This window comes from Cygnus atratus, chromosome 8 (genome assembly GCF_013377495.2).
Source record: "Cygnus atratus isolate AKBS03 ecotype Queensland, Australia chromosome 8, CAtr_DNAZoo_HiC_assembly, whole genome shotgun sequence".
NCBI classification, from domain to species: Eukaryota; Metazoa; Chordata; class Aves; order Anseriformes; family Anatidae; genus Cygnus; species Cygnus atratus.
This window is the reverse complement of record NC_066369.1, coordinates 5,794,954-5,821,819: the sequence shown is the minus strand read 5'-3', so window position 1 is coordinate 5,821,819 and position 26,866 is coordinate 5,794,954. Positions and strand designations below refer to the sequence as shown.

The window sequence follows — 26,866 nt, the reverse complement described above, 5'->3', positions numbered from 1 at the left end:
TGTTATAATCACTAAAAATCTAGGGCCCATTTTAATGATGACAACAGAAAGATGCTTTACACAAGCTGCTGGATTCCGCTGGCAGATCTTGTGCAAGGTTAACACTGGAGAATAGTTCTAAGAATGTATCCGGCCGTGCTAACATTGTCTGTGGCCACCTGTAACATCGGCTAAATAGTCGCTTTTTTTTTTTTTTTCCTGAATTGGTTCCAGAACAGACTGCAGTGCTCTGCCTTGTCACTAGGCAGTGGAGAGCTCCTCCTCTACTAATCCTGATTTTCAGGCTCCCTGAAGCCCACACCCAACAGCTTTGCTATTCATGGGAGTTACCTTCTCTGCAATAACCACTTGGGAGTTCAAAGCAAGCTGAGGCCATCCCAAAGATATCTTTCTATGCCAGAGCAAAAAGTTCTGAACGACCAGAGAATAGGGGCTTCTCTCTCCTTTACCGATAGGATGCTTCTATGTATCCTCTCCAGATATTTAAGAGTAGAATTATTGCCCTCCCAAGCTGGCACATCAAGTAATATTAACTATTCTTCATCCCTCTTCCTGAAGGCAGACACTTGGTTCTTGAAATCTCTTTCCAGACTATAGGAATTTACATTTCTGTGAAAGGCCCTATATTCTGAGCAGGAGGAAAATAAATAAATAAAAATTTCCTCTTCTTTTTGGGTCTATAACTTGGAAGAAACCTTACCTCTTTCTTCCATTCCAAAACTCTTGCCTTCCAGAGGTGAAGTCTCACAGGTTTGATCTCAGGGCCTCCACTGAACACAAAATTATTACAAAAAGATTGGTAAGCCACTGTAACACTGTTGTAAAATCAAGATTAAAATTAAAAACAGATGTGCTCAGCCCTAGCTTTGTTAAACAAAGTTTAAAGGAGACTCATCTAAATGTATGTTCAGCAAAGTTATACATACAACTTTGTTTGGACAACCAAATTAAAGTCCTCTTGTTTTTCCCCACTCCTTCCCTGATTATCATCCCTATTATATCACTTGTATGGGGAAGCAGTTTCATTTCTATAATTAAGTTTTCTATTAATCTGTGCCTCCAGATGTAACTAAGCAACAAGTGATAGCTTTATTAGCAGGAGGAAGGATTCAGTGTTTTACTAGAGAATCGAGTTTCCTGGGTGCGATGCTGGGACTTCGGCGGTGCAGAAGGAGCCAGCAGGTGCCACAGCCTCACTTCTCCGTTGCAGAGTCATTGCTGCGCAGCCAGGTGGCACCTTGCCTGCGTTGCTCCTCACCAGACAGACTGCAGGACATCTCTGTGCATTCCTTGTCAGAGAGAGAGAAGAACGGTATGAGGGGATTTCCCAGCTGCCCTTTGGCTGATTCTCAGCCAAACAGTTTGCAAGCAGAATTAACTCACTACTTAACATCTGCTACTTCGCATTTTTAACCATCGTTGTGAGAGAGAATCAAGTTCAGCTTCTTGTCAATCCCTGACAACCTGACACATGTATACACAAACATAATTTAAATATATATATATATATATATATCACGTCTTTGCTACTTCTGTAGTCCCAAATGTATCAGAAAATTGTCAGTCTCCATTTTGATAGGGCCTGCCAATGCACTGCTGTATATACACTGGGGGTTTGTCCACATACAGTATTGGCATCTCAGCATGACTTTTTGTATTTCATCTCACAGCTATATTTGAACACAAAGAAAGCTTATTGACTGTTCACCTTGATCATTCTTAGATTCTACCATCTTCTGACAATTACAAACATGCATTACATTTAACTGAATATCAAATTATATATTTTTTCATATCACATATATAATATATATACATATGATTTTTTGTAAAGAATATGTACTTCTTTCAACCATCTCAAGCAGCAGAAAACAGCAAAAATGTCTTAACAAGATCCAACGCTGGCCTGAAATTTGGAAGCCTCTCTTGCCTTAACTAAAGGCATTGGCAACAAGCCATAAACCTCCACCACATGAGCAAAGGAGACGTCACCGTGGCAGAAGCGATGACGGTTTGGCGATCCCAAGGGGAAGAAAGGGCACGTGTTGGGTACTTGTGCGTGGTTTTACCCAGTACAAGAGGTGTGTGAGCAGCAGGGTGGCAGTGTGCGTGTGGCGGCGTGGTTACACGCCTTTCACCTCAGCACCTCGACGGCACAGGCGGAGTTAAGGGTCCGCGCACCAACACCGGCCTTGCGAGGTGCAGGCGGCGAGGGCAGAGGGCACAGGACTCCCTCAGCGGCTCCCTCAGCCCCGCGAGGCACGGCCGGGAGCGGGACTCGCCCCGCCGCTCACAAAGCGCCTCCCCGCTCCACCGCCCCCGCTGGGCCGCCCCTTCCCGGTCCCCGCCCGCCCCGCCCCGGCTCGGGGAGGGGCTTGGACGCCGGGCAGCTGCGTCGGGCCGGGCGGCAGCCGCAACGCCGAGCGGTAGCGAGACCCCGGCCGCCACCGGCACCGCCAGCGGCAGCGAGCCCTGCCGCCATCTTCTCGTCCCGCAGCGGCGGTCGCCGCGCGGGGCCCCACGGGTGAGCACCGCCGAGCGGGGCGGGGGGGCCGGGAGCGGCCCGGTGGGCTGAGAGGGGCCGGGCAGGGCCGGGTGGGGCTGGGCAGAGCTCAGCCGAGCCGGGCCGGGTAGAGCCGTGCCGTGCAGTGCCGCCCGCAGGGGGCTGCGCCGCGGGGTGGGCGCAGCCCGGCGGCCCCGCCGCCCCCGGCGTGGGCCGCGCCCCGCTCCGGGCCGTGCTGTCGCCTCCCCCGCCGAGGGGAAGGGAAGAGACGGGAGGAGAGGGGAGCAGCGCACTGCATCGCCCCCGATCCCACAGCGGCGTCTGGGGCGGTGGCGGCGACGCCCGAGCGCCGCCGTCTCTTTGTTGTGGCATCTGCGGGGCGGCTCGGCCGGGCTGGCGGCGTGTGTCGGGCCCGGCACGGCACGGTGAGGCGAGGCGAGGCGGCCGTTCCGCGGCCCTGCCCGTGTGGTGGCGGCGGGGACCTGGCAGCGCCCGGCCCGGCGCTGTGTCACGGACAGGGCTGGTGCCGAGAGCCGCGGAGGTGAACCCGCCTGGGGTCCCGTGTCAAGGAGCAGGAGCGAGTGCCGCCTCCTCGCGTGCCTCCCTTTCTCCTTTAGCCCCTTTTCTCCCATCTGTTTTCTCTGTGTGTGGAAGCGCTGCGCGATTTAACGTCACCTTTGTGGCATTTGTTGTGCGGAGTGCTCGGTAATGTATGCGTGTCGACTGGAAAACAGCACGCGTGTTGAGTCAGGCGTTGGTGCGCGCCCAGGGCTGTGCCAGCCATCCCCAAAACAGGGCCGATGAGGATTAATTATGTGGTGGCTCCCCTGCAGCAGCCAGGGGATGGGGTCAGTCCAAGAGGATCCCTGCCTGCTGGGTGCTGAAGAAGAGGGCTTGAGCCACAGAGTTGAGCTGTACAAAGTGTGGTGAAGGGCTTCGTGTCTTCAGTATAGCTCAATTGGAGTAACGAATCGTGGAGTCACTTAGGCTAAAATGGTTGTCACTGAGTTGTGCTAACTGCTGTGGAAACCAACTGTAATAAAATTTTGGCCCATAGACTTTTTTTTTATACGCTCTTTTGATTGTAGAATAACTGGAAGATGATTGAGGGCACGTCAGAAGCGGAGCCGCTAGGTACTGGCCGGGCCCCGATTCCCCTGTGGGCTCTGCATAGGCGGGACTCTGGAGCGGCCCCTGGGCAGGCCGGAGAGTCGTATGTAAGTTACTGCGGGTGGATGAAGGGTGTGAGATCGCTATGCAGAACTGTCCGCTGCTTAAATACATATTACTTCTTTTTTTTTTTTATGCCAAATAGTTTGTCAGGATGCTGAGGTTTTGTATTATGTGCTACAGCTGTCATTGAAGTCGGCTAAGCAAGACTTTTCATTAGGTGTTGCTTCACCGTTGAAACGCATGGCTGGTCTCTGTCAGTATGACAACTAGGATTTGAACTGTAATCTCTAACTACCCAGAAATACAAGGAAGAAGTTCTGAAATTCCTTGCCTATTTTTGTGAATGCATAGTGTATACTGTTGGCAAGTGGTCTACTTTAGACAATTAAGATGTTGGAATAACAATTATTTTAGAATTTTGCAATTCATTTTTATTTCAGAATATTAAACCTTACTGTTATTTTCTGTCGTGTGAATACATGTGTATTTTCAATTTCTTCTAGAAAATGTACCTTAAAGACTATCTAAAAATCATTTACAGTTTATAAGCATTTTCCCAAAATACTGTGTTTGAAGGCCTACTTAATTTTTTTAAAAGAATTATTTTCCTATGCTTATAACAGCATGAGAGGATTCTTGCTGTTGGTTTGTTCGTAGAACATAAGTAAGAATAGAACAAGAATGAAATTCCTCTCTACAAAATATACGAGTAAATGGATGACGTTCCAAAGGACATCTTGTCCACTGAAGCTAGACAAAAGGTGTCAGGTTAGTGGCAGGAAAGTTTGTTTTTTTTAGTTGTTTTTTGTGATGCAGGTTTATTTAGGAGGAAAACATGTTGAAGTACAGAACTAGGGGACAGGAGTGTGGAAAAGTTCTGTTGTGAAAAGATTGGGTAAGAAAAAAATGTTGTAGCAAAAACCCTGTTAGTAGAAGGCACCTGAAATTTTAAGCTTTAATACGCATTTATCTTCATTTATATCTCAAGCTAGTGCTGCGCTTCAGTTGTTCTTGAGTATTAGTGCTTGAGCTGATCGGATTGTGATGCTACATGCCATATGGGCTGGCAGAAAGCAATGCAGTGGGATGGACTGGGATGCAGCTTGAGCTCTTATTTTGCGTTTCCCTGCTGTTCCTTTTATTTATTTATTTATTAACACATACACACCCCACCGAATGTCAGAATAACTGATTTATTTCATAGTGTCATGTGTAAACCTATGTATATTTATGATCTCATCATGGTGTTACAGTGCTACTTACTATTTTGACGGCATAATGCAGAGAAGCCTGGGCTCATCAGTCTAAAAAAACCCTCAATTAAGTGGAAATCTTCTCTAGTAGGTTTACCATTTTCTAGCTGTCTGTCAATAGGAGTGTTGCTCTGACATCAAATGCATGCTAGTTATTTTCATATCATCTCTAATTTATGAGCTTATTAGTATATTTCAAATTGTCTTCAGAAGTTCAGCATCCAATCTATTTATTTCATTTTTCTTAGCAGGACCCCAAAAGTGTCATTACTTAGACACATAAAATAGAGGGTGCTGATCATCCATTATCCAATTTATATGGATGATATAAATAAAGCAAAAGAACGTAAGTTTTAGAACTTGGCAAAAGGATCTACGTTCAGGACAAACCAGTCCTGTTAAAACTCTAATGGAAAATGGAAGCTAACTACTTCTTGCAAATGTTAAATTTTACTTAATGTAGTTGTACTCTTGAGCAAAGTACTGAGTATTATGCTCACTTTTCCATCAACAGTCTATATGAATAATTCAAGATCATTTTGAAGCTGTGTAGGGTGGCTTCCTATTCAGATTTGAGTTCAATGGATATAGTTGAAGAGAGAGCTGGACTTGTTCCTTTCTTCAAAGGGAATATTAGTATTATTATTATATGAATTATTCTGGTAGTTTTCTTATGGCAACTCTCAGTGCAGCTTTGCCTAGGTTTTACTTTGTTGTTTGGCAAGGAACCTCATGTAAGTTACATGAAAACCACCAATGCAATAAAGCATAATAAAAGTGAAATGCAAACGCACAAGGTGGGGAATTAAGATGTTAATGCTAAACTGCTGGTTAGATTTGTGTTGATTTCTTCTCCAGTCTATAAGAATGGAATTGATTTTTTTTCTCTGGGAACAAAAATCCCTATGCAGTTGCCAAAAAGGGGAAATGGAAACAGTGCTAAAACATAAGGAAAAAGCATCTTTCTACAAGTGCTGGCTTTAGGTTTGTGTGTTGTCTGTTTTCTTTCCTGCAGAAAAGCATGCTACATGCCAGATGTTTGGTTTTTTTTTCTTTTGACTTTACTAGCCAGGAGTAGGCACGTGGTCTCTGGGTGAGTCTTCCATGAGACCTGTCAAAATGCCTGGTGATTGGAGTCTTCTGTGACTAAAATAAGAATTAAACACAGCCATTTTAAAAAAGAAGTTAGGCCATTTCATCTGGCACAACTAGGTCTCTGTTGTTCCAAGACAAACCGTGCTGCTATAATCAAATGCTTTCCTAGTCAAAAGTTCATGCAAAAACCTTCTTGGAACAAAGTTGGCATATAACTGTGAGGAAGATGGAAAAAATCCTATTAATGCCTCACTTTTTGTGTCTCTTAAAGTTCAGTAGTCCTGGTTTGTGAGGAACAGTGAGAGGTTTCACTGGAGTGTTTCTATTTTCTTTGTCTCTGTTAATTAATGAATTACCATGTAATACTTGAAGTCTCTTATTTGAATTATTCAAACTTATTATGTCTGTTCTTTGACTTCTTGTTACCAGTTTCTGTGTGTCTTCAAATATGAGATAGGTATCTAGCTTACAGACTCAGGATTTTCAGGCCCAAGGTAGTCTGGAGGCAGCATGGCCACCTTGCAGCTTGTCTTGGGAGCTGCATTACCATCGGGTGTTGTTCAGCCTCTTGCTTGCTAGATTTTCACATAAGTAAGTAGTTGTATGAAGGAATTAGGCAGTGTTTTTATCTTGACTTTTAACTTAAAAGGGGGAGCAATTAGGGTAACCAACTTCTTACTGCGGACATTTTGCTCTGTGTGGTAATCTCCCTTTTTTAATTTTCCTCATCACTTTCATTCTACTCTCCTTGTTTCTGGGAATAATGCTTCCTGCTGGGGGTTCATCATAGATACCAGCTTCTCTTCTTTTGTGCGCTCTCATAATCAATTTAAGTTGCTTGGATGCTTTGCTTCTGCCATGAAGCACAGCTGTGCTGGTTCCTGTCAGCGTTAGAGCCCCGTGCTTGCAGGGCAAACCCACCGGCCTTTAGCGTATGCCCAGCTTGGTGCAAAGTGTCAGGGACATGGGCAGAAAGCAGGGGAGTGCTTTTCTTTCTGCAGGAACCTGGATGTCAGCTGAGCCCTGCTGGGTGGGAAGCTGTACCCAGGTAGCCACCAGGCTGTTGGGTCTTTTGGAAGAACTCCTGAGGGGGCAACGCTGTGTGACTTGACTGTGTGACAGAGTTTCTCCTTAAACTCCAGATAGTTTTTCGTCAGATCAACCAAGTTGATCTGCTGTGCAGCCATGAAGTATTTATGTTAAAAAAAAAAAAAAAAAAAAAAAGTTGAACAGTTTCTACTCCAAGTTAGGCCTAAGAAACCATGACAAGACTTAGCCAGCAGCACAGTTTATTTTGGGTTTCCTGAGAGAAGTGCCTGCTACAACTTACATATCCTTGGAGGAATGTGTGGCAAAGGAGCGTGGGCACGATACCCAGCCTTGGTGCCGGGGGTGATCCCATGGCAGCTTTAAAGGAGCTGGCTGCCAGCCCTCAGCCTCTGGGCTGAGGTTGGCTCTGCCAACCCTCAGCGCCTCTGGGAGCACCGAGCCAAAGCCAGCCTCGCCCTGTGCTAAGGAGGGGCCAGGAGCCAGCACCTGAGGACAGGGGAGTGAATGGGACTTGTTAAATGGGCCTGGGATGTCTTGGGTTTGCAGATTTAGATTCTTCATAAAGCATGCAGGCAGAAGTAGATGTCCTTACAAAGGAAGAATAGAAAACTTCAGCGTAATTGCCATTTACAGCTTCAAAAAAGGGGGTGAAGAGACTTCCTTCTAGTGGGCTTTGCTTTTTGTATGTATTAGAAGCATTTAAGTTTATGTGTTAGATATCTAGATAGTGACATAACTGACTTGTTTTATGTTCTTTGAGCTTATTTTCTGAAATGCAAATAGTCAAATAAAATTTTACATGCTGTATACTCGCTAACAGCAATGCTTCCATGCTGTGGTAGGATTGAGTTCTCTGTAGATCTGTTTCTCTGGACCTATATGCGTAGGACAGAAACACAAAGATGCAGTGTTAATCTTAACTGCGGCTACGTAATAAACCTCTTAAATAAACAAGATTAGGAAATTGGATTTTATTTTTGTAATGCTACGATATTATGCTCTTTAAGACTAGACAGAAAAAAAATTGGTAGCCACCATTTGTTAAACAAGCATAAAATAAGATATTGATCATGGCTAAAATTGTCTCTTCTCTTTTAGGCTGCCATCATGACGGCTGAAGAAACGGTGAACGTTAAAGAAGCTGAAATAATCAAACTAATTCTAGACTTTCTGAACTCCAGGAAACTTCATATCAGTATGCTGGCACTTGAGAAAGAAAGTGGGGTCATTAATGGCCTGTTTTCAGATGACATGCTTTTTTTAAGGTAGGACTTTTCTCCAGTGCGTAAATACCACATACATGAAAGCATACAGTTGGACTGTGATTCCATGGGCAGCCCCATGCCACTAAATAGGAGGTCTCACCTTATTCTGCTTCTTCCTGATTCCAATTGTGTGGTCCAGCCCTGTTGAGTTCCAGCTCTGAAGTTAATGAAGTCTTTCTGTAAGCCACTTCAAGTAACTGACTAAGTGTCAACATAGGCTTTAGAGTTACATTTGTTTGGTTTTTTTGTTCGTTCATGTGTTCATTCATTTTGACCTTGGTTATTTTTCTGGCATGCTAGTGAATTAAAGTAGGAAAGGGTCTTAACAAGTGCCAGTGTCAGCACAGGCTAAGTCAGAAAAAGTACACGAGCAGAAGTAAACAGGAGAACAAGATCTGCTGTTAGCAGCAGTGATCTGTTGTTACCTGCTTACCATGTCACGTGAACTGAGCATGTAGTTTATTGGCTTCTAATATAAATAGAGTATTTTTAATGTTCTAGCCCTATGCTCTGGGATGAGTATAGTGGTTTCCAAAGCTTTTCTCTTAAAAAATATCTGTATTTTGAAACATATCTGTATTTTTTCTCTTAAAGTTAGCAATATGAAAGGGGTGCCTGAGGTCATCAAGGCATGAAAGTTTGTGTGATTTCCCATTCATGATATCACCCTCTAAATTATTAAGAGTAGTTACTGTAAATGCACAGTAGGTCTTCAGCATTGCAGTCTTCCTTTTCATGCCAAAGGTGTTTAAAAAACTTTTCTGGAAGCATAAGAAAACTATCCAACTGTTCTTGTTTGGTAATAGAAACGTTCTTAACATTTTTTCTCATGTGGCTTCCCTTTTGATAAAATTACATGTATTGGAATAAAATGAAAGCAGAATTAGAGAAGGATTGCAATTATTAATACTTTGTGTTTCATTCTTAGTTCAGTATACATCTAATGAGAAATGCAGCCTTTCCTTCTAGAACTGGACATTTTACGGAGAACTCTGCGCATTATGAGGATGTGAAGGAACAAAATTAATTCACCTGTGCGGTCTAGGACACTGGTCTTGGAGTTGAAGTTCTTTTGCTGACTTAGTTACTTCCAAGCTGTTCCTTTTACATTCCTAATACTTCCAGTATTAGGGGCCTGCCCCTCTTGGTATAAAATAGGTCCAGCAGTATTTATACAATTAAAACTTTAAGTCCACTTTCATTCTTCAGGATGTCTTAATTGAATAAATATATTTCATTTATACCCTTCAAGCAAGAATTTTAAAAATATTCAATTATCTTGTACAAAATACTGAGAAAGGACTTGGATTTTGCACTTATTGTGTCTGTCATCTTAGGATCTGTACAAAGCATTAATTTTTCCAAACAGGTTGATCATCTGTTGTATGCTTAGATATTCATTTGTCATTTAAATATACAACTCGTGATGTTAAATGAGCTGATTGCTTAGAAGAAAGCTGTACTTGTCCAGTGAAATTAAAGCAGTAACTTTTTTCATTTACTAGGCAGTTGATTCTTGACGGTCAATGGGATGAGGTTCTTCAATTTATTCAGCCTCTTGAATGTATGGAAAAATTCGACAAGAAAAGGTAAAATAGGACGTATGTTAGAGTTCAGGTTTTTGTGATTTTGTTTTTTAACTTAAACTGTGAAAAATATGTGCAAATAATGTGTGATGAGTTTTCATTTCATGTATACTTTAGGAATACGGTACTACATGTACTATTGTTTTATAGTTGGCTGAGCTATCATATTTCTGTTTAAGAAAGTATGCTTGCTATACTTATTTTACTTGTGACCCTTCGATTATTTTTATTGTGTTGTTTCTGAAAGCAATAATAGAAGAAAAAAAAATCTGCTAAAACTTTTAGGTTACCAATTTGTTGAACTTTGATCAGAGTTCCTTGTCACTGCAATTTCTATGCCTACCTCAAAAAGTAGCTGTAAAATACCCTGCTCATCTCTAAGAGAATATTGACCTACTTGATCGAGACATATGGTGTTTCACTGCATTTCACTTCTTACCTGCAGATTTCGTTACATTATAATGAAGCAGAAGTTCTTGGAAGCCTTATGTGTAAACAATGCAATGTCAGCAGAAGATGAGCCTCAGCATGTAAGATTTCTCTTTGTTTTGGGATTTTTTTTGTTGGCAAAAAGCTTATTGAGATATTGTAATTAAAAGCAAAACGAAAACTCCCACACTTAATACACAAATTCTATCTATTACCAAATGGTTTCATAGATAACAAAAAAAAATTGTCCTTTGGAAATGAATGTGATTACCAGGTCTCAAATAGAATTTCATATGCAAGGGTTGCTTGAAACTTAGCAGTATAGATCAGTGACCACATGTCATCTTTGTGGTCCTGATCTTGAAGTTTACTTTAGGCCATTATGCTAAAGTACAATGCTTCTTTTCAGAAGTACTGTGAAGCAAGCTTGAGAATCAGGGAAATTTATTGTCAGAGTCAGGTCCAAATGAAAGATTCTAGTTTCAATTAATCTTAAACTTAATTTCTGTTGCTTTTAGAGAGAAATAACATTGTTGTTTCCTTGAAAGGAACAGATGTGGTCACAAAGGACTGATTTAGTTAAATGTGCAAACAGCAGTAGTTGTGAATTTAGGTTCTTAGTATAGAAAGAGACATGTCACATGAGTGACAACGCACACTGACAGAAAAGGCATGCAGATTGTGAAGATTATTAGTGTATCATTTCTGTTGATAACACAGAATAACAAATTTCTAACATAAAAAGTTATCAAATTAAAGGATTATAGTAGTTTTAGGATGACTGGTTTTGTTATCCAAACTGGATTAATTCTCTGTCCCATTACACATATGTTAAACTTCAGGGTCTTGACAGTATAGAGAAAGCTTAAAGTCAGTCTTTATTGTTGCAAAGGGAATGTGTGCTTCTCCACTAATCAGTCTGTCTTTTCACGATTATTAGATAACAGCACAGGGAAAAATAAGTCAGACTTATGTTCTTTATTTTTGTGCTGAATGCTAACAAATGTGTTGACATATTGTGGATAAAAGGCTGGTGTATTGAGAACGTGCTAGGGAACATGGATGGGATTCTTTTTTTTTTAATACATATTTAAAATCTTTGTAGCTAAAAATACTAAGTTATGTGTACTTTTGGCTTTTAGCTTCAACAAGCTTTCTACTAAAGCCACGTATTCATTTGGAGGTCTTATCTTCAGGGATTAATTTCTTGAACTTTGTTTTGTTTTTTACATTTTTATGATTGGAGAACAGAAAACCGTGATATAAAACACAACCTACAGTTGCTACTCAGTGAAAACTAGAGAAGTATGCAGCTTTACGGAATTTACGCCAATAGCTTTTCACATGCACACAAAGAGAAAAAAGAAATTCAGTTGGCCCTGTGAGTGGAATTAACCTTCTGTGCTACAATACAATTGAAGCTATTTAGCTGCTGGCTTAAAATGTTAAGCCTCTAAAACCTGCAGTGACATCACAGTTCCATAGATCTGTAGGCAATGAGACTGGGAGTGGGGCTGGGAGGGATTTCAGAAAGCCAAAACATCCAGGAATTTGACTCTGTTGTAACTACATTTGCACCAGCAATTTCGGTCTCTATATTATATGCTATTTTCCTTGAATATAGACAGTAATAGTAATAGAGGAATGATAGTGGAGAAATTCCGCTACTCCTTGTTCTTCTTCAACTAACTGTGGGAACATACGTACTACCAACTACTGTTCACCTCAATATTTCTGTAGCTGGAATTCACAATGCGAGAGGCTGTGCAGTGCCTACATGCGTTGGAAGAATACTGTCCCTCTAAGGAAGACTACAGTAAACTCTGCTTGCTGCTCACATTGCCTCGCTTGACCAACCATGCAGAATTCAAAGACTGGAATCCCAGCACAGCCCGTGTGCACTGCTTTGAAGAAGCTTGTGTAATGGTGGCAGAGTTTATTCCTGCTGATAGGAAACTGAGTGAAGCTGGTTTCAAAGCAAGTAACAATCGTTTATTTCAGCTTGTAATGAAGGGATTGCTGTATGAATGTTGTGTGGAATTCTGTCAGAGTAAAGCAACGGGAGAAGAAATTACAGAAAGTGAAGTATTGCTGGGCATTGATCTCTTATGCGGTAATGGGTGTGATGACTTGGACCTTAGCTTATTGTCATGGCTGCAGAATCTGCCAGCTACTGTTTTTTCCTGTGCTTTTGAACAAAAGATGCTTAATATTCATGTTGATAAACTCCTCAAGCCTACAAAAGCTGCATATGCTGATCTTTTGACACCTCTTATCAGCAAGCTTTCTCCATATCCATCATCCCCAATGAGACGGCCTCAGTCTGCTGATGCTTACATGACCCGTTCCTTAAACCCTGCCTTAGATGGGCTGTCATGTGGATTAACAAATCATGATAAGAGAGTCACAGACCTTGGGACCAAAACTTCTCCAATGTCGCACTCCTTTGCTAATTTCCATTACCCAGGAGTACAGAATCTCAGTCGAAGTCTCATGCTTGAGAATACTGAGTGTCACAGTATTTTTGAAGAGTCACCTGAGCGGTAAGTGCAACTATAGTTTTATTTTTTACCTTGGCTCACATTACATTACTAGATTCTTACACATGTTGTATTTTTGAACATAATTGTAACTTTGAAATAATTTTTAACTTCTCTTGTAAGTAAAACTGTAGACTAGAGTTTTTCTTTCTTACGGTTTTATGATTAAAAGTAGATTTTCATATTTGGTCGTGAGCCTTTTGGTTTCAAGCTGGACTTTCTTAAAGTTTAGATGTACAGAAACTTGAAATCCTGATGGACTTGATATTTTTTTCGTATAGGACTTAGAGGTACTTAACGTTTATTGCTATCATAACCTATAACAACTTTGTTTAATGCAGTGTAGACTGCAAAGTTGACTTCTTTGTTAAGAAATAACACATGAAATCTTTGCTTTTCTACTTTCTACCCTTTTGAGAGAAAAGTCTTGGTAATAAGGAGAAATAGTACTTGTCAGTTAAACACTTACGTTTTTGCTTGGCCTTTATTTTCATCAGTAATTCTGTTCCTTTCTAAAAGGTTTGAATAAATGCAGTAACTTACTGCAATCTTCTGAAAACCCTTTGTATAGGCATTTCAATGTGATATGATGGTAAATGAAGTTGATAGATCTTAACGTTTTTTTTCTTCAGTGAATCTCTTGAAGTTCAGAATGACCCTAGATAGCTTTCAAGACAGCATTGTGTTTTTCTGGAAAAATCCAACTCTGGATTGCGTATCCAACTTAAGTGGCAATATTTGTGAGGGTACAAGCTGGAAAGCTAAGCTTTCTCAATATCTAGCCCCTGCATCCTTTTGGATATGGAAGAACTACGGTATTAATTTTGTAAATTGTATTTGGCTAGCAGTTACTTGTCTTTTAGTCAGTTAAATAACTTTTGTTAGCATACAGAGATAACCAAAGAGTTCAGAATAACCTTAAAGAGCTTTGCTCCAAGTCACTGAGTAAATAGGACTTTGTAAGTTGACAAAACTGGAGTTGGGAATCCAAGAATTCTAATATGTTATGCACACTTACTGCTTGCTAAAGCATTTTGGAAGGTGTTCCATGGGAAATGCTTATATAATACAAGGATAGCCAATTTCATACAAACTTGTTCCTAAATAACACTTTCAGGAATGTTCAGTCTGATGAATGTTAAGCATAGCTTAAATTTAGATTGGTAGCAGTAGATTGGTATTAATAGATTGGTAGATTAGTATTAAAACTAATACCCGCTAGAAAGCACTAGTCGCATGGTTAGTTTCAAGGTATATAATTAAAGTGTAAGGATAGAAAATAGAGGACTTTGATATCGCATGATGCTAAGGTGTGTAGGAAAATGTTGGCACATCACAATACCTCTCTGCTTTTTGTTTGTTAGTTGTTGTTGTTGTTTGGGTGTGGGTTCTTTTTAGTGCAATCTGTTGCAAGTAGCATTTTTTTCTGAAGCAGTATCTTCAGTTTTATGATTTAAGTAGGTTGCACACTTTGATGTTATCAGTTTTTACTCTAGAATATTATCTTTCTTACCAGGGGATTTTCTACTCACATTTTTTCTCATTTATGCTTTTCTTCTTTTCCATGTTGCCACAAGAAGTGATACTCCCGTGGAGCCACAGCATCCCATCAACAGTGAGACTTTGTGCCAGAGTTCTGTTCCAGAAAATGAACCAGTTAATGGAGCACAGAGTCAGGGATCTGCCAAACAAGAGAAAAATGAGGTAGTGGTTGTTTATTTAAAAATAATGAGGCCCTTTGAGCTATGTTCTGAAACATTCATAATTATTTGCTTTTTATGTTGAGAACTTCATGCATGACAATGGATTGTTTTAAATCTTGTTTTTACAAGATTTTAACAAGTGAAAATACAATATTACATCTCCAAGAAATTTCTTTTTTTCCATTATATGAAGTTCTGCAATCACTTTAGTCTGTAATTCACCTGATGAGTGTGCATTCTTGCATCAGTGTTGCTAAACTATTGCCTGTATCTTAAAACAAACAAAGACTTTGCAGTACTCAAAGCCAGCAACATTAGTTTAACCATGGTTAAGAATCCTTCTAGTGTTTTAGTCATGAATCTGGCACGTAGTCTGCAATTTTGGTGTTAATAGCAAGTTTCACAGGCCACCTAATGTCATTTCCTGTCTAGAACACCGAGTGGTGAAGATCAAATAATTCCCTAGTAAATGTATCTTTGCCATTCAGAATTCAATAGCATAACCTTTTTTGAAAATAAATAAATAAAAATTATTCTTTTGAAGGCCTTGTGCCTTGACTTTTTTTTTCCTCTTAACAGCAATGTGGAGAAAGGAAAATAGCAGTTCAGTAGAAAGCAATGAGAACAGTTACCTATTCTATTCCCTTTCCACAGTTTTAAATATCCACCTCTGATTTCAGTAAGGATGAATTACGTCATCTGAATATTTGCGCTAAATGTTTGAGTGCTGAAATAACATCAACTATGCGGTTTGTTTGGTTTGTAGACTCCAGTTTGATTTTCTTAAGTAAACTCTTGTCTTGGCTTGTGACATCTATATGGCACTGAAAACCAGTCCGGTCTTGACAAGGTTATTCTCTTGTAGACTCTGGATGCTTGAGTGAGGCAATGGGGCTATGGGAGGATTACCAAAGTCCTTCAAACACAAGGACTTGACTGCATAACTTCTCCACTGCACCAGCATTGTGTATGTGGGATTGGGAATAAGGGGAAGAGGAAAGAGCTGTAACTAGAACTGTGACAGAGCAGACTTCAAATGGCAGAAAAACAGGGGGAAGATTTCTGGGAGAGAATGAAGGCAGGAGATGCTATACTGTAGGTGAATATGTTGGCCAGACTATTATACACAAGTATAAAAGAATGTAACACCAGTCCAATTGCTTCTTGTTTTGTTTTCTACGTCTTAGTGGTATATGTGAGAGAGAAATTCTGTTAAGTTTATTTTCATTATTTTTTATTTTTGTATTGTTCCTGGAAAGATTGATTTATAAGGCAGGGTTTATACAAAAGAACATCTGGGCAACAAATTTCAGGTTTAGGTGTTAGATCATTATTGTTATATCTTTATATAATTTATCTTATATATTGTTATTGTATTATTACTCAGACTAAACAGTCCAAGGATCGGATCCAATTGCAACAAACAAGTGTCAGTCATTCAAAGAAGTATTGGCCAGAATATACCTGTTCCTTAAAAGGATGATAACCCAGTGACCAGGAAGTAGCTTACGTATTTGAAATATTTAGAATGCTTGTTAAACTTCTGAGGACAATTGCCCAATTTTGATCTTTGGAAACCCAATATGGTAAACATTTTACAAATGCAGCAGCGATAGGAAATCACTAGATGACAAAGATGTCATTTCTCTTCAAGCAAGAAACTTTTTTTTTCTTATACTACCTTTTTTTTTTCCTTTTAGTTGGTAAAAACGGTGTTAGATTTGCTTTCTTGGGAAAGCACATGGCACGGTTGTTGATACTTTTGGCCTTGGACTGAAGTTCTTTCGGTTTCCCGTGTGTTCCATTTTTCATTTTTAGCTTGTTCTCATCTGGTTTTGATGTGAGCATTTGGAACTGGTGACAGAGGGAGAAAGTGAGGATCAGAGAGTGCAGATGGCAGAGAGTCCTGAGGAGCTGGCAGTGGGTGACGCTGAAGATAGTACATAAATGGGAAGAGATCATGAAAAAGGAAACACTTATTTGTTTTGTCCAGAAGTACTGCATCTTATTTTGATGTTGATAAATGGCAGATGTAAATCTGCTGTGTAGATTGATAGCAGAGAGGTGTCAACACAGCAGAAAATACAAAAATTACATTGGAAATATTACTTAGAAATTGGAAAGTAGCTTATGTTGCTTTCCAACTTCTATTTTTTCCTTTTATTTTCAGCTTTGTATTACTTATTTGTTCCAATATTAATTACTACTTTGGGAGTTTTATGGACAAGAGCAGTCTTTTCCTGAATAAGGCACAAAGGCAGAATTACTTCAACAGTACAGAAAGACAGTGATTTCTATCTTTAATAAGTAAATTGTATCTGGTTTTAGGGAAAAATGAAAGCATTGTTCTTCAGAGGACAATCTGATGGCTTTGTGATGCATGTGGTGAAGTAGTGAACCAGAGAGTAAGTATTTAGGTTAACTACTGTAACTAACTATTTAATTCTCATTGGTAATTCTAACTTCTTTCAAGCTTCGTGATTCAACAGAGCAGTTTCAAGAATATTACAGACAAAGACTACGTTACCAGCAGCACTTAGAACAGAAGGAGCAACAACGTCAGTTGTACCAGCAAATGTTGTTGGAAGGAGGTGTAAACCAAGAAGATGGAGCTGACCAGCAACAGAATCTTACCGAGCAGTTTCTCAACAGGTTGGGGATGTCTGTTAACTTCCTTCTTCGCCCACTCCTATGCCTTGTCAAGTTCTCATAATAACCTGGCTTGGTCTCCTCCCTTTCCCTCCCCCCTTTTCTTTTTTAATATTAGATCTATCCAGAAGCTAGGAGAATTAAATATAGGTATGGACAGTCTTGGAAATGATGTGCAAACGCTTAGCCAGCAATGTAATGGGAGCAGAGGGAATGCATCTACTAACCCAGCAAGTAACTTTACATCACCACCTTCAGATGCTTCTCAGAGGCTAACAGCTGATGGTCAAAATGTTAACACAAGCACTCCTCGAAAACGTGGATCAGCTAATCAAATACCCTTTCCTGAAGAGTCGCCTGTGCAGGGGAATCAAACGTAAGTTATTTGAGACTGCTTAGGACTGGAAGTCCCCCTGTTTTGGGAGGGAAGAGCCGTTTGTATTTGTTTTGTTATCACATTAATTTGTCATTGAATTAGGGGTATATAGTTAACGACTGTTGTTACCTAGGTATTTCTATACTGATGATAAAAGCAATGTTTTAACATATGAGAAATAGTGGTTATTTGCGGTTTACGTTGTGTGCTTATTTTTAATTTCTTCTTATTCCATCTTATTTGTGTAGTTCTCGTCTATTTTGTATTTCTGCTAAGCTTCTAAAAGCTTTTCCATGAAAAGGTTGGTTGTTGGCTTTTTCCCCTTATGAAATGCTAGTTAAAAAGATTGAGAGGCAGGACAGAGTGAGAATTGGATTTCTTCCCTTAATCATAGAATGGCTCGGGTTGGAAGGGACCTTAAAGATCATCTAACTCCAACCCCCTGTCAGAGGCAGGGATGCCACCCACTAGATCAGGTTGGCCAAGGCCCCATCCAGCCTTAGGTAAAGGTACCACTGACCTGAAAGAAATAAACGTTTTTCCAAGTGCGTGTATGTTATGGAATGAAAATAAAAATCTTCTTGTTTTTTTCTAACTTCCTTTTGACTCATTCAATGCCTGGAGTACCTTCAAAAAATGGCAACATCTTGCAAAAACAATAGTTTAATGATAAAGAATCAGACATGCGTAACACTAGTCCACATAAGTTAGTTCTCAGTATGAGTTATTGTAACTTCAGTCCAAAAATATTTATAAACAAATCTATTCCTCCTCTTGGTTGTTTTTTGTTGTTGTTATGAATTCAAATTCTTCACCAAATCAAAACAGTGCATCAGAGCATGCTGTCACTCAGCCACAGTTGGACGACTCTTCAGGGAATCTGAGTAGGACAAGAGGTGATGAGGTGAGTTTCCTTACTGTCTCTTGCAGTGTGTTTTCACAAGATTCAGTGTTTTATCCTGAGTATGCAACATCCTGTCAGTGTTAATAGAAGTTTACACTGAATTTTGGCTGATGTAGTACTTTGAGAATCACAGAACTATTGGTTGGAAGGGACCTCTGGAGACTGGATCCAAACCAACTACTCAAGATTCCACTAGAGCAGGTTGCTCAGGGCCTGTTCCAGCTGGGTTTTGAGCGTCTCTAAGGATGGAGACTCCCCAACCTCTGTGGGCAGCCTGCATCCATGTTTGACCACCTGACCACCCTTACAGTATTGTATTTAAAACAACAGAAATGTTTAAATTGAACCTCCTGCGTTTCAATTTCTGTCTATTGCCTCTTGTCCTTCAGTGGATACCACTGCAGAGAGCCTTGCTCTATCTTTATAAATACTGGACAGGAGGAGTATTCACTGACAAAATCTGCCCCACCAGCCCCCTTCAAGCCTCTCTCTCTCAAGGGCAAACAGTCCTAGCTTTTTCAGCTTCTCCATGCGTAACAGAGACTCCAGTCCCTTAGTTGTTTTAGTGGAGCCCAGCACTGGACACAGTATTCTAGATGTCAGGTGTTAAAATGTGGCAAAAAGAACACTGAGCGGTAACTCAATTGTTTTTTAATCTATTGTACCTTATGTTCACTGTAAATAATAAAGCTGCTCCTGATTACAGCTTTCATTTGACTGTCCTTGCATTTGTCTCTTCTGAGTCTGTCCCTAAATACTACTACAGAGTTTACTCGTTGATCCAGTAACATGATTTGCTGATTGAATCAGCAAATAGCTATCCAGCTAATACTACTTCTGTTGGTGAAACAATTAGGATACACAGGAATTACATGAACTGCTTATTGGTAATCAAGTACTTATTATTTCCTCTGCTTTTTAGATAGCCCCAAAGCTGTAATCTCTCCTCCTTATGAAGGAAGCTACTTTGTATAGAAATTGAAGAACTTAATGATTTCTGTCCTGCTTCTTGGGGATGTAGGGCAACAGAGTCAATACTTCCAAATTTGAAATTGTAGATGCTGACAGCTTGCTCAGTAGCATTGCAAGAATACTTACTGCACGAACTGCTGTTGCTATAATAATTGACAGCAGTGTAATAGGTGATTACTTTGTGTTCTCCAGGTTAAAACTATGATCATTGGACTCAACTCAGTATGGCCCAACTTTAGGGAAATAACTTTGCAGTGAGGACATTTCAAAGCTTCTGCATCACATAAATGAAACCAAAACATTAGAAAGGTGGTGATGAAGCGTTCTGGAGGACGATGTAATAAAGTTTTGCATAAGCTGAATTATAAAATTGTTTTAAGTGTTAACTGCATGGTGGAAAAGGTGGTTCTTATGCTTAGTATTATATCTGTTTTATAAATTGTTTGACCTGGACTGTTCTCGTTAAAAATGTACCTTTGCTCTCCTCACAAGTTTCACCCAGATCAAATATGTTCACACAGAAATAAATTGTAATATCAGGCTTCTGAGATAGGCTGTTAAGGAGAGTTGTTGGTAGCCTGGAGGGAAACTGAGAAATGTTCATCTAATGTCAGCTTCAGAGGGAGTTGAGGTAAAGAACTTTTGAAGAGTGCAATTCCATGACCAGGAATAGACATTGTTTTACAAATCCCTCAGTTTAGTCTGGTGCTGCTGCTTTTTAATACTTGTTTTTTTTAGAATAATTTATAACTATTATATCAGTTGAGTACACTTAAATGTCCAGTTTGATATTGTAGAGCTTAATTTGACTGTGATCATTCTACACAGGATGACAAATCAAAAAAACAGTTCATTTGCATTAATACTCTAGAAGACACACAAGCTGTCAGAGCTGTAGCCTTTCATCCCAGTGGGAGTTTATATGCTGTTGGCTCCAACTCTAAAACTTTGAGAGTGTGTGCCTACCCGGAAGTAATTGACCCAAGGTAAGAAAGATTGAATAGTTATTTTCCTGTGTCCTTGCACTTTTTCCCTGTAGCTACTGCTATCTGTATGTTTCATACCTTTATTTGGTTGTCATAAATAGTGAAATGTTTTCTTTCAAAACCTGAACTGACAAGCAAAAATAAAAAGAATCTACTGAGGAATTTGTATATTCGTGGGCTAGTTTTTGTTCTGTTATGTTAAATGCTTTGCTGCAGTACTACAGCTTTACCATATAAAAGTGGTTTTTTGCACTTGTGGGTGGGCCTCTCTGTTTACTCTGATGGCTTCTGCTTTCAATACTCTGGTTGTAAAAGTGGGAGAAGAAAGCATGTGTCAGCCTAAGCAAGCACAAGATGGGTTTTATGAGATGGAGTTTTTAGCAGAAGGACGGACTTGACAGTGGAGAAACCAACAAATCCAGCTGTTACAGCAAAGTTAGAGCATGTCTATGAGTCTCTGTTGTTATTATAAATACTGTTCTCCTGATACTTCAGCTCCTTGAAAAGAAAAGGGTTCTTTGTGGTTTACTGTCTACCTAGTCTTCTCTGTTAGTTTTTCTTTTTTCTCGTTTCCCCTCAAAACCCTTATTTTTAATGGAGGGATGTGTGTATGTGTCTTTTTTTCACCTGGAAGAAAATACTGCCATCTTGATAGTCATCTTGTCTCTACTGTAGTTACATTATTTTCTTGGACCAGAGGGGGAAAACATACGCCTAAAACTTCATAATTTGAGAGAGCTACAAGTATGCACAGTGACTTTATATATGGGAGGTCTTTCAGTTTAGGATTTGTGGTCAGGCTTCTAAAGTGTTCAGTAAGTAATCAGATTATTTTTCCCCCCCCCCCCCTCTAAAATATAATCAGTAAAGTAGCCTTTGAAGTTTAAGTCCAAAATACTTATTGGCAATATATGAAACAAACAACAAAACAAAACAAAACAAAAGGTGATTTTTCTGATACTCAGTGCAAGCTGGCTTGCTGGGCTTGAAGCCCACATAACCTCTCCTTGATTGGTAAAAAGTGCAAAACTCTCTCAGTAGGACAGATGCTTCATTATCGACTAATTACAGTCTCCTCTCACACACCTTACTTTTCTAACTATTGGGAAACATTCAGTTGATTCTGTAGCCTTTGTCTCTTGTTAGAAAAATCTTACCAATTTAGGAGCCTGGGGATAAGGATTCATTCATTCATATGTAGCTACAATTTCTATATTTTTATCTCTATCGGCCCTCTATAGATGAAGGGATCATGGAAGTTCTTTTACATGTCTAATCACAAACACAATGGAAGAAAGAGGAAAAAATGAGAAAACGGGATGGAGAAGATTGTTTTATTTTGTCTTAGATCCTATGCATTTGTTTCAGTGCTAACAGTTTTACCTATGTCATGTTATCCAAAACAAAAGGAAGAAAACAGTATTTTTGTTTTAGAGTGCACAACTTTCCTTACAAATAAAAAGAAAACATACTTTTCTATTTTCTTTTGCAGTGCTTATAATACTCCTAAACAACCTGTAGTTCGCTTCAAAAGAAACAAGCATCATAAAGGATCAATCTACTGTGTAGCATGGAGTCCCTGTGGACAGTTGCTGGCTACTGGTTCTAATGATAAATATGTGAAAGTACTACCTTTTAATGCTGAAACTTGTAATGCGACAGGTCTGTGTATAGTTTAAAGAATCTATTTTTGCTTATTTATCCAATATTTGGCAAGACTGTTCAAATAAATATGTATTTAAGTTTTGTTATTCTTACTCCAATACTTGAATTAATTTAGCCCCTTTTCCCATTCACTATTCCTGTAGTCTTTGTTCAGCAAATAGCCCCAGAGGTGTTGGAAGTGGGGATTTTTGTTTGGGCTTTATTTTAGTTTGGGTGCTCTGTGCTTTTTTTGATTGCAGGCATTTTTTTCTTGTTTTGGAAGATTCTGTGCTATTGTGCTGTGTTCTCGTAAAGTGTTTTTTTCAGATATGGGTAAACAAGTAGATATTCTTAATTCTAGTTCTTGATTGTCAGTAGGAATTCAAGCTCTGCTTTTCCTTACCTATCTCTGTCATCATCTTCCCCATCTTAAAAATCCAATATTTCTTTCCTGCAAATACTGTTTTCTATGCCTGGCCCTTCTAATCAATACCCCGAATATGGCTCCTCTTTATTTTGACCTCAGGGTGACTTGTCCTACGTGACTCAGTGTTCTTAATGATCCTTTCCCCCTGGCAGAGGGGGAGTTAGTTCTGTTACTTCACCACAGTTTACAAAAAGAAATGATTTTACTGTATAATGTTTCCTGGGATTAGCTATAGAGATACATGTTGGTATGCTTTAGCAACTGTAGGAAGCTCAAGCAACACTTGGTGTAAATAAGATTATTGAAGATTTTATTTGAACACTCATAACTCAAATGGGATATTCTGCAGAAAGTGTGCAGTGTCTATAGTAGGTAGTATGCCACCCTTGTCTGAAATGCGCTGCATTATCACTGCAACTGCTTTAAAGATTGTAGCGCTAACTGTGCTAAACAAAGTATGCCTCATCTTGTTTTTTTATTTTTTATTTATTTTTATTAGGACCAGATTTGGAATTCAGCATGCATGATGGGACAATCAGAGATCTTGCTTTTATGGAAGGCCCAGAAAGTGGTGGTGCTATTTTAATAAGTGCTGGAGCAGGGGACTGTAATATTTACACTACAGATTGTCAGCGAGGACAAGGTCTGCATGCTCTAAGTGGTCACACTGGTATGTTGCTGCTTCTCTCTGGCACTTCCGAAGTCTGTATTATATTCAAATAATATTTGTTTTCAAAAGGTTTTATTTGTCTTTTTCTTTTTAGCAAGGCTTTGATCCTCCCCAGACTGCTCCAGCTGTGTTTCTGTTTGGGGATTTGGAGTATTTTTTTTTTGTTTTCTTTCTTTATGGGTGACTCTAGTTAGGTTTGTTTAAATATACTGGCTGTTAATTTAATGGAAAGTGCGTGCTTCACTCCAGAGAAGGTGCAAAGCTGGCTATTGCCTTATACTCTTGGTATTTTAGACCATGGAACTTGCAGGTTTTCCATGGGACTGTTTAATCTCTGAATACAGAAATGTAATCGGAACTGTAGTATTTCATTATTTGATTAACATTGTTTAATCAAGTTAAGACATCTTCTTGTTCATAGGTCATATTTTAGCACTTTATACGTGGAGTGGTTGGATGATTGCATCTGGATCCCAAGACAAGACTGTAAGATTCTGGGATCTGAGAGTGCCAAGTTGTGTTCGTGTTGTGGGAACAACGTTTCATGGAACAGGTAAGATTTGCTATCATGGCTCTGATCATTTTTGCATAAAAACTTATTTTAAGGACATCTGAGTAGTGTAGAGTGAATGTAAGGTGTGGGGTGTTTGTTTTTTGTTTTTTTTTTAATATATCACAGAATGGAGATGCCCTTAAGGACATCCTCACCAATTTTCTTTTATCTGTGTGTTTTTTCCCTTAAAAATCAATAAATAAAATAACATCCTTCCAAAAATTAGCTACTTTTTTACCTTGTGACTATCAGACAGGGTACTCCCAAGCACATCAGAACAAAAGATGCATAGCTGTTTCAGAGTAAAAGGAAGGCCGGCATTTGGTATTTTTATATAATAGCTTTTCTTTTAAGCAAGAACATACAGTTGCATAAATGTACATGAATTCAGGGGGGTTTTATTTTTCTCCTGTAGGAAGTGCTGTAGCTTCAGTAGCTGTAGATCCTAGCGGTCGTCTTCTGGCTACGGGACAAGAGGACTCTAGCTGTATGTTGTATGATATTCGAGGAGGACGAATGGTTCAGAGCTATCATCCTCATGCCAGTGATGTTCGCTCTGTGCGCTTCTCTCCAGGGGCTCACTACTTGCTCACGGGATCATATGATATGAAAATAAAGGTGACAGACTTGCAAGGTAACATACTACAAAAGATGCAAGGTTAACTTCGAATTTGATGGTTTTAATTTTGAGGTTGTAAGAATTTCACTCAAAAGATAGGGTTTTTGTTTAAGAGGGGGGAAAAAAAAAGAAGCTTGAAGCATTTGAAGTGTGTATAAATGTGATTGTGTTGAGGAGGGGCGGGAGGCTGATAATGGTAAAACTAATACTGTTGCTTGATGAGTTGGCCTTAGCTTTCAGACAGCATTTAGAAAATTGATGCTTAAAAAAAAAAGATTCTTATGCGTACTGTGAAGAGTTGAGATATATCTGATATCTTCCCTTTTCCTATGAACTTGTTTTTCCTGGACTGCTAAATTATGTGTGTGTGTTGAGAGTTCAACTGTGCTTCACAAGGTGAAGTACATACGTAAGTTTTATTAAACAAAAACACACACAAAAATAGAGCTAAGATGTAAGTTCATGGAATGACTAATGATTTCTGTTCCTCTGCTGTAGGGGACCTCACGAAGCAGCTTCCTCTTATGGTGGTAGGAGAGCACAAGGACAAAGTTATTCAATGCAGATGGCATACGCAAGATCTTTCCTTCTTGTCTTCGTCTGCAGACAGAACTGTAACCCTTTGGACCTACAATGGCTAGAGTGCAGCTAAAAGCAACCTATGCAGCTAAAGCACAGAGATCTGAGGCTACGGAACTGTAAAAACCAAGTAATAATAAATAGGCATTCAGAGAGCAGCAGTTGAGTAGGAAAGTGTCTTATCAAGAGGAAGGGCACTTGTCACAGATTTTTCTGGTTTCTCGGAGGTCTTGGTGTTTTTAGTATATTCTTTTGCAGTGCTTTCAGTCTTCCATGTGAACTCATGCTGCTGTGACCTATTGTAGTCTTGTTGCCAAAGTCTGAGAAGAACTCCTTTGTTGTCGATGTGCACTCTGAGTAACATGAATGACGTGTTTACAGTTTGGTATTAATTGCATTCCTTGGTCTTTGCCTCAACGAGAATTTTATATAGAAACTTAAATTGAACAAAAATTCAAGTTAATATCAAACTAGTTCCACATGCACATAAAAGGTAAATTACTTCCACTGTTCTTTCAGATTTATTATATTCATCACTTCTCCACGAGAGGTCAAACTTTTTAACATCTCCATGGTTTCAACTTTTTTAGTAATAAACTCTGAACTTTAAAGGTGACTAGGCAGTAACCGCATCTTGATTATGGTCCATGGTGTAGTGTGGGTCTTTTCTTTCTCTTCATCTAAACGGGGGGAAATGTTGCCGTTTTTACTACATGACATTGTTTTCAACAAGCTAACATGTTGGAGGGGGGGGAAAGTAAAATAAAGTGTTTTTTGTTTTGTTTTTTTTTTCTGTAGAAACATACAATATTTTACTTTTTGAATGCAACAGAATACCTCTGTGTATAATGTACTGTAGAAAAGAGTGGATTGGCAGCAGTTGTCGCAGTGAGCTTAACGGCTATCAGTTTTCAAAGTAAAAGGGATACCATTAACACTATAATAGAAACCAGCATGGCTTAAAATGCTATGTCTGCATGGTAATTTAAGAATTAAGTCATTTAAATTCCCAGGTCAGAAGCTTATTTGAATTTTATTTCTTGCACTGTTTATGTAGGGGAAATTACAGTTCTATTTCTACAGAACTTTAAATTCTAATGTTTATGTATTGTTATATTTTTCATATTGTACAGTTTCTTTTACTTTTTAAATTTAAACCTTAAACATTAGGTTATTTATTTATTTGAACAGTTAAGTTTTGGATTCTCTTAATTACTAAATTATATGTGCACTGTAGCAAGCAATTTTAACTATCGTATAAAAGTGGAAAGGTAAATATAGAAGTGTATCTGTGCTATAATCTCAATAAAGACCTCCAACACCTGCAGTTATCTCATTTGTTGTTTTAGACTGTTCTATAATTCCTCCGTGCTCCTCTGATACCTGAACTATACATCAAGATCTGTTGTATGATTTGAATTATAAAAGGCTTTGGATGTTTGATACCATTTTCAAGTATCTCACTTTGCAGTGTGGTAAGTAATAGTACAGTAGAGGTAAGAGCTTGGTAATTTGATATATAGAAGACATGTTTTCCTTAGCATTAGGACCTTAATCGAACTATTCTGTGCCACCGGCTGTGTGCCTGTCTGCGGACATAGCCGACAGGCTGTTATTAAGTAGCACCTCTTGTTAAATGCTACCTTTCGTGAGTGAGTGTTATTACAACGTGTGTCTTAGCGTTGTTATATGTGCTAGGCTTCTGTTGTGAAGCTGAATTGTTATTGGGTGAGAGAGCTCCTCCCCCTTGCCTGTGTTTATTGCTTGGCTTTGCTTAAGAGAACAGTTCTGAATACCCAAGCAAGAAAGAAAGGGAAATCTTTCTGTATGTATGTATGTCTGGAATTGTAGATTTTAAAAAAAAAAAAAAAAAAAAAAAAAAAAGGTAAT

At 39.3% G+C, this 26,866-nt stretch overlaps 1 protein-coding gene across 10 annotated transcripts; it reads left to right on the top strand.

The window, feature by feature from the left end:
• The first annotated feature begins 2,268 nt into the window (after positions 1-2,268).
• WDR47 (WD repeat domain 47) lies at positions 2,269-26,312 on the top strand. Of its 10 annotated transcripts, none has more exons than XM_035537577.2 (17): positions 2,372-2,524; positions 3,592-3,720; positions 8,173-8,339; positions 9,845-9,928; positions 10,371-10,455; positions 12,095-12,897; positions 14,475-14,598; positions 17,071-17,249; positions 17,365-17,396; positions 17,505-17,622; positions 18,451-18,526; positions 20,327-20,484; positions 21,977-22,146; positions 23,055-23,225; positions 23,647-23,778; positions 24,194-24,412; positions 24,896-26,312. In XM_035537577.2, exons 2-17 carry the CDS (start codon positions 3,604-3,606, stop codon positions 25,036-25,038), a joined length of 2,778 nt encoding a protein of 925 aa, XP_035393470.1. In that variant the 5' UTR covers positions 2,372-2,524; positions 3,592-3,603; the 3' UTR covers positions 25,039-26,312. The 10 variants fall into 10 exon arrangements, with proteins under 10 accessions (XP_035393471.1, XP_035393472.1, XP_035393475.1 ...); XM_035537576.2 differs by having other exon boundaries at positions 14,472-14,598; XM_035537582.1 differs by lacking the exon at positions 3,592-3,720 and having other exon boundaries at positions 2,362-2,524.
• Positions 26,313-26,866: the final 554 nt, after the last annotated feature.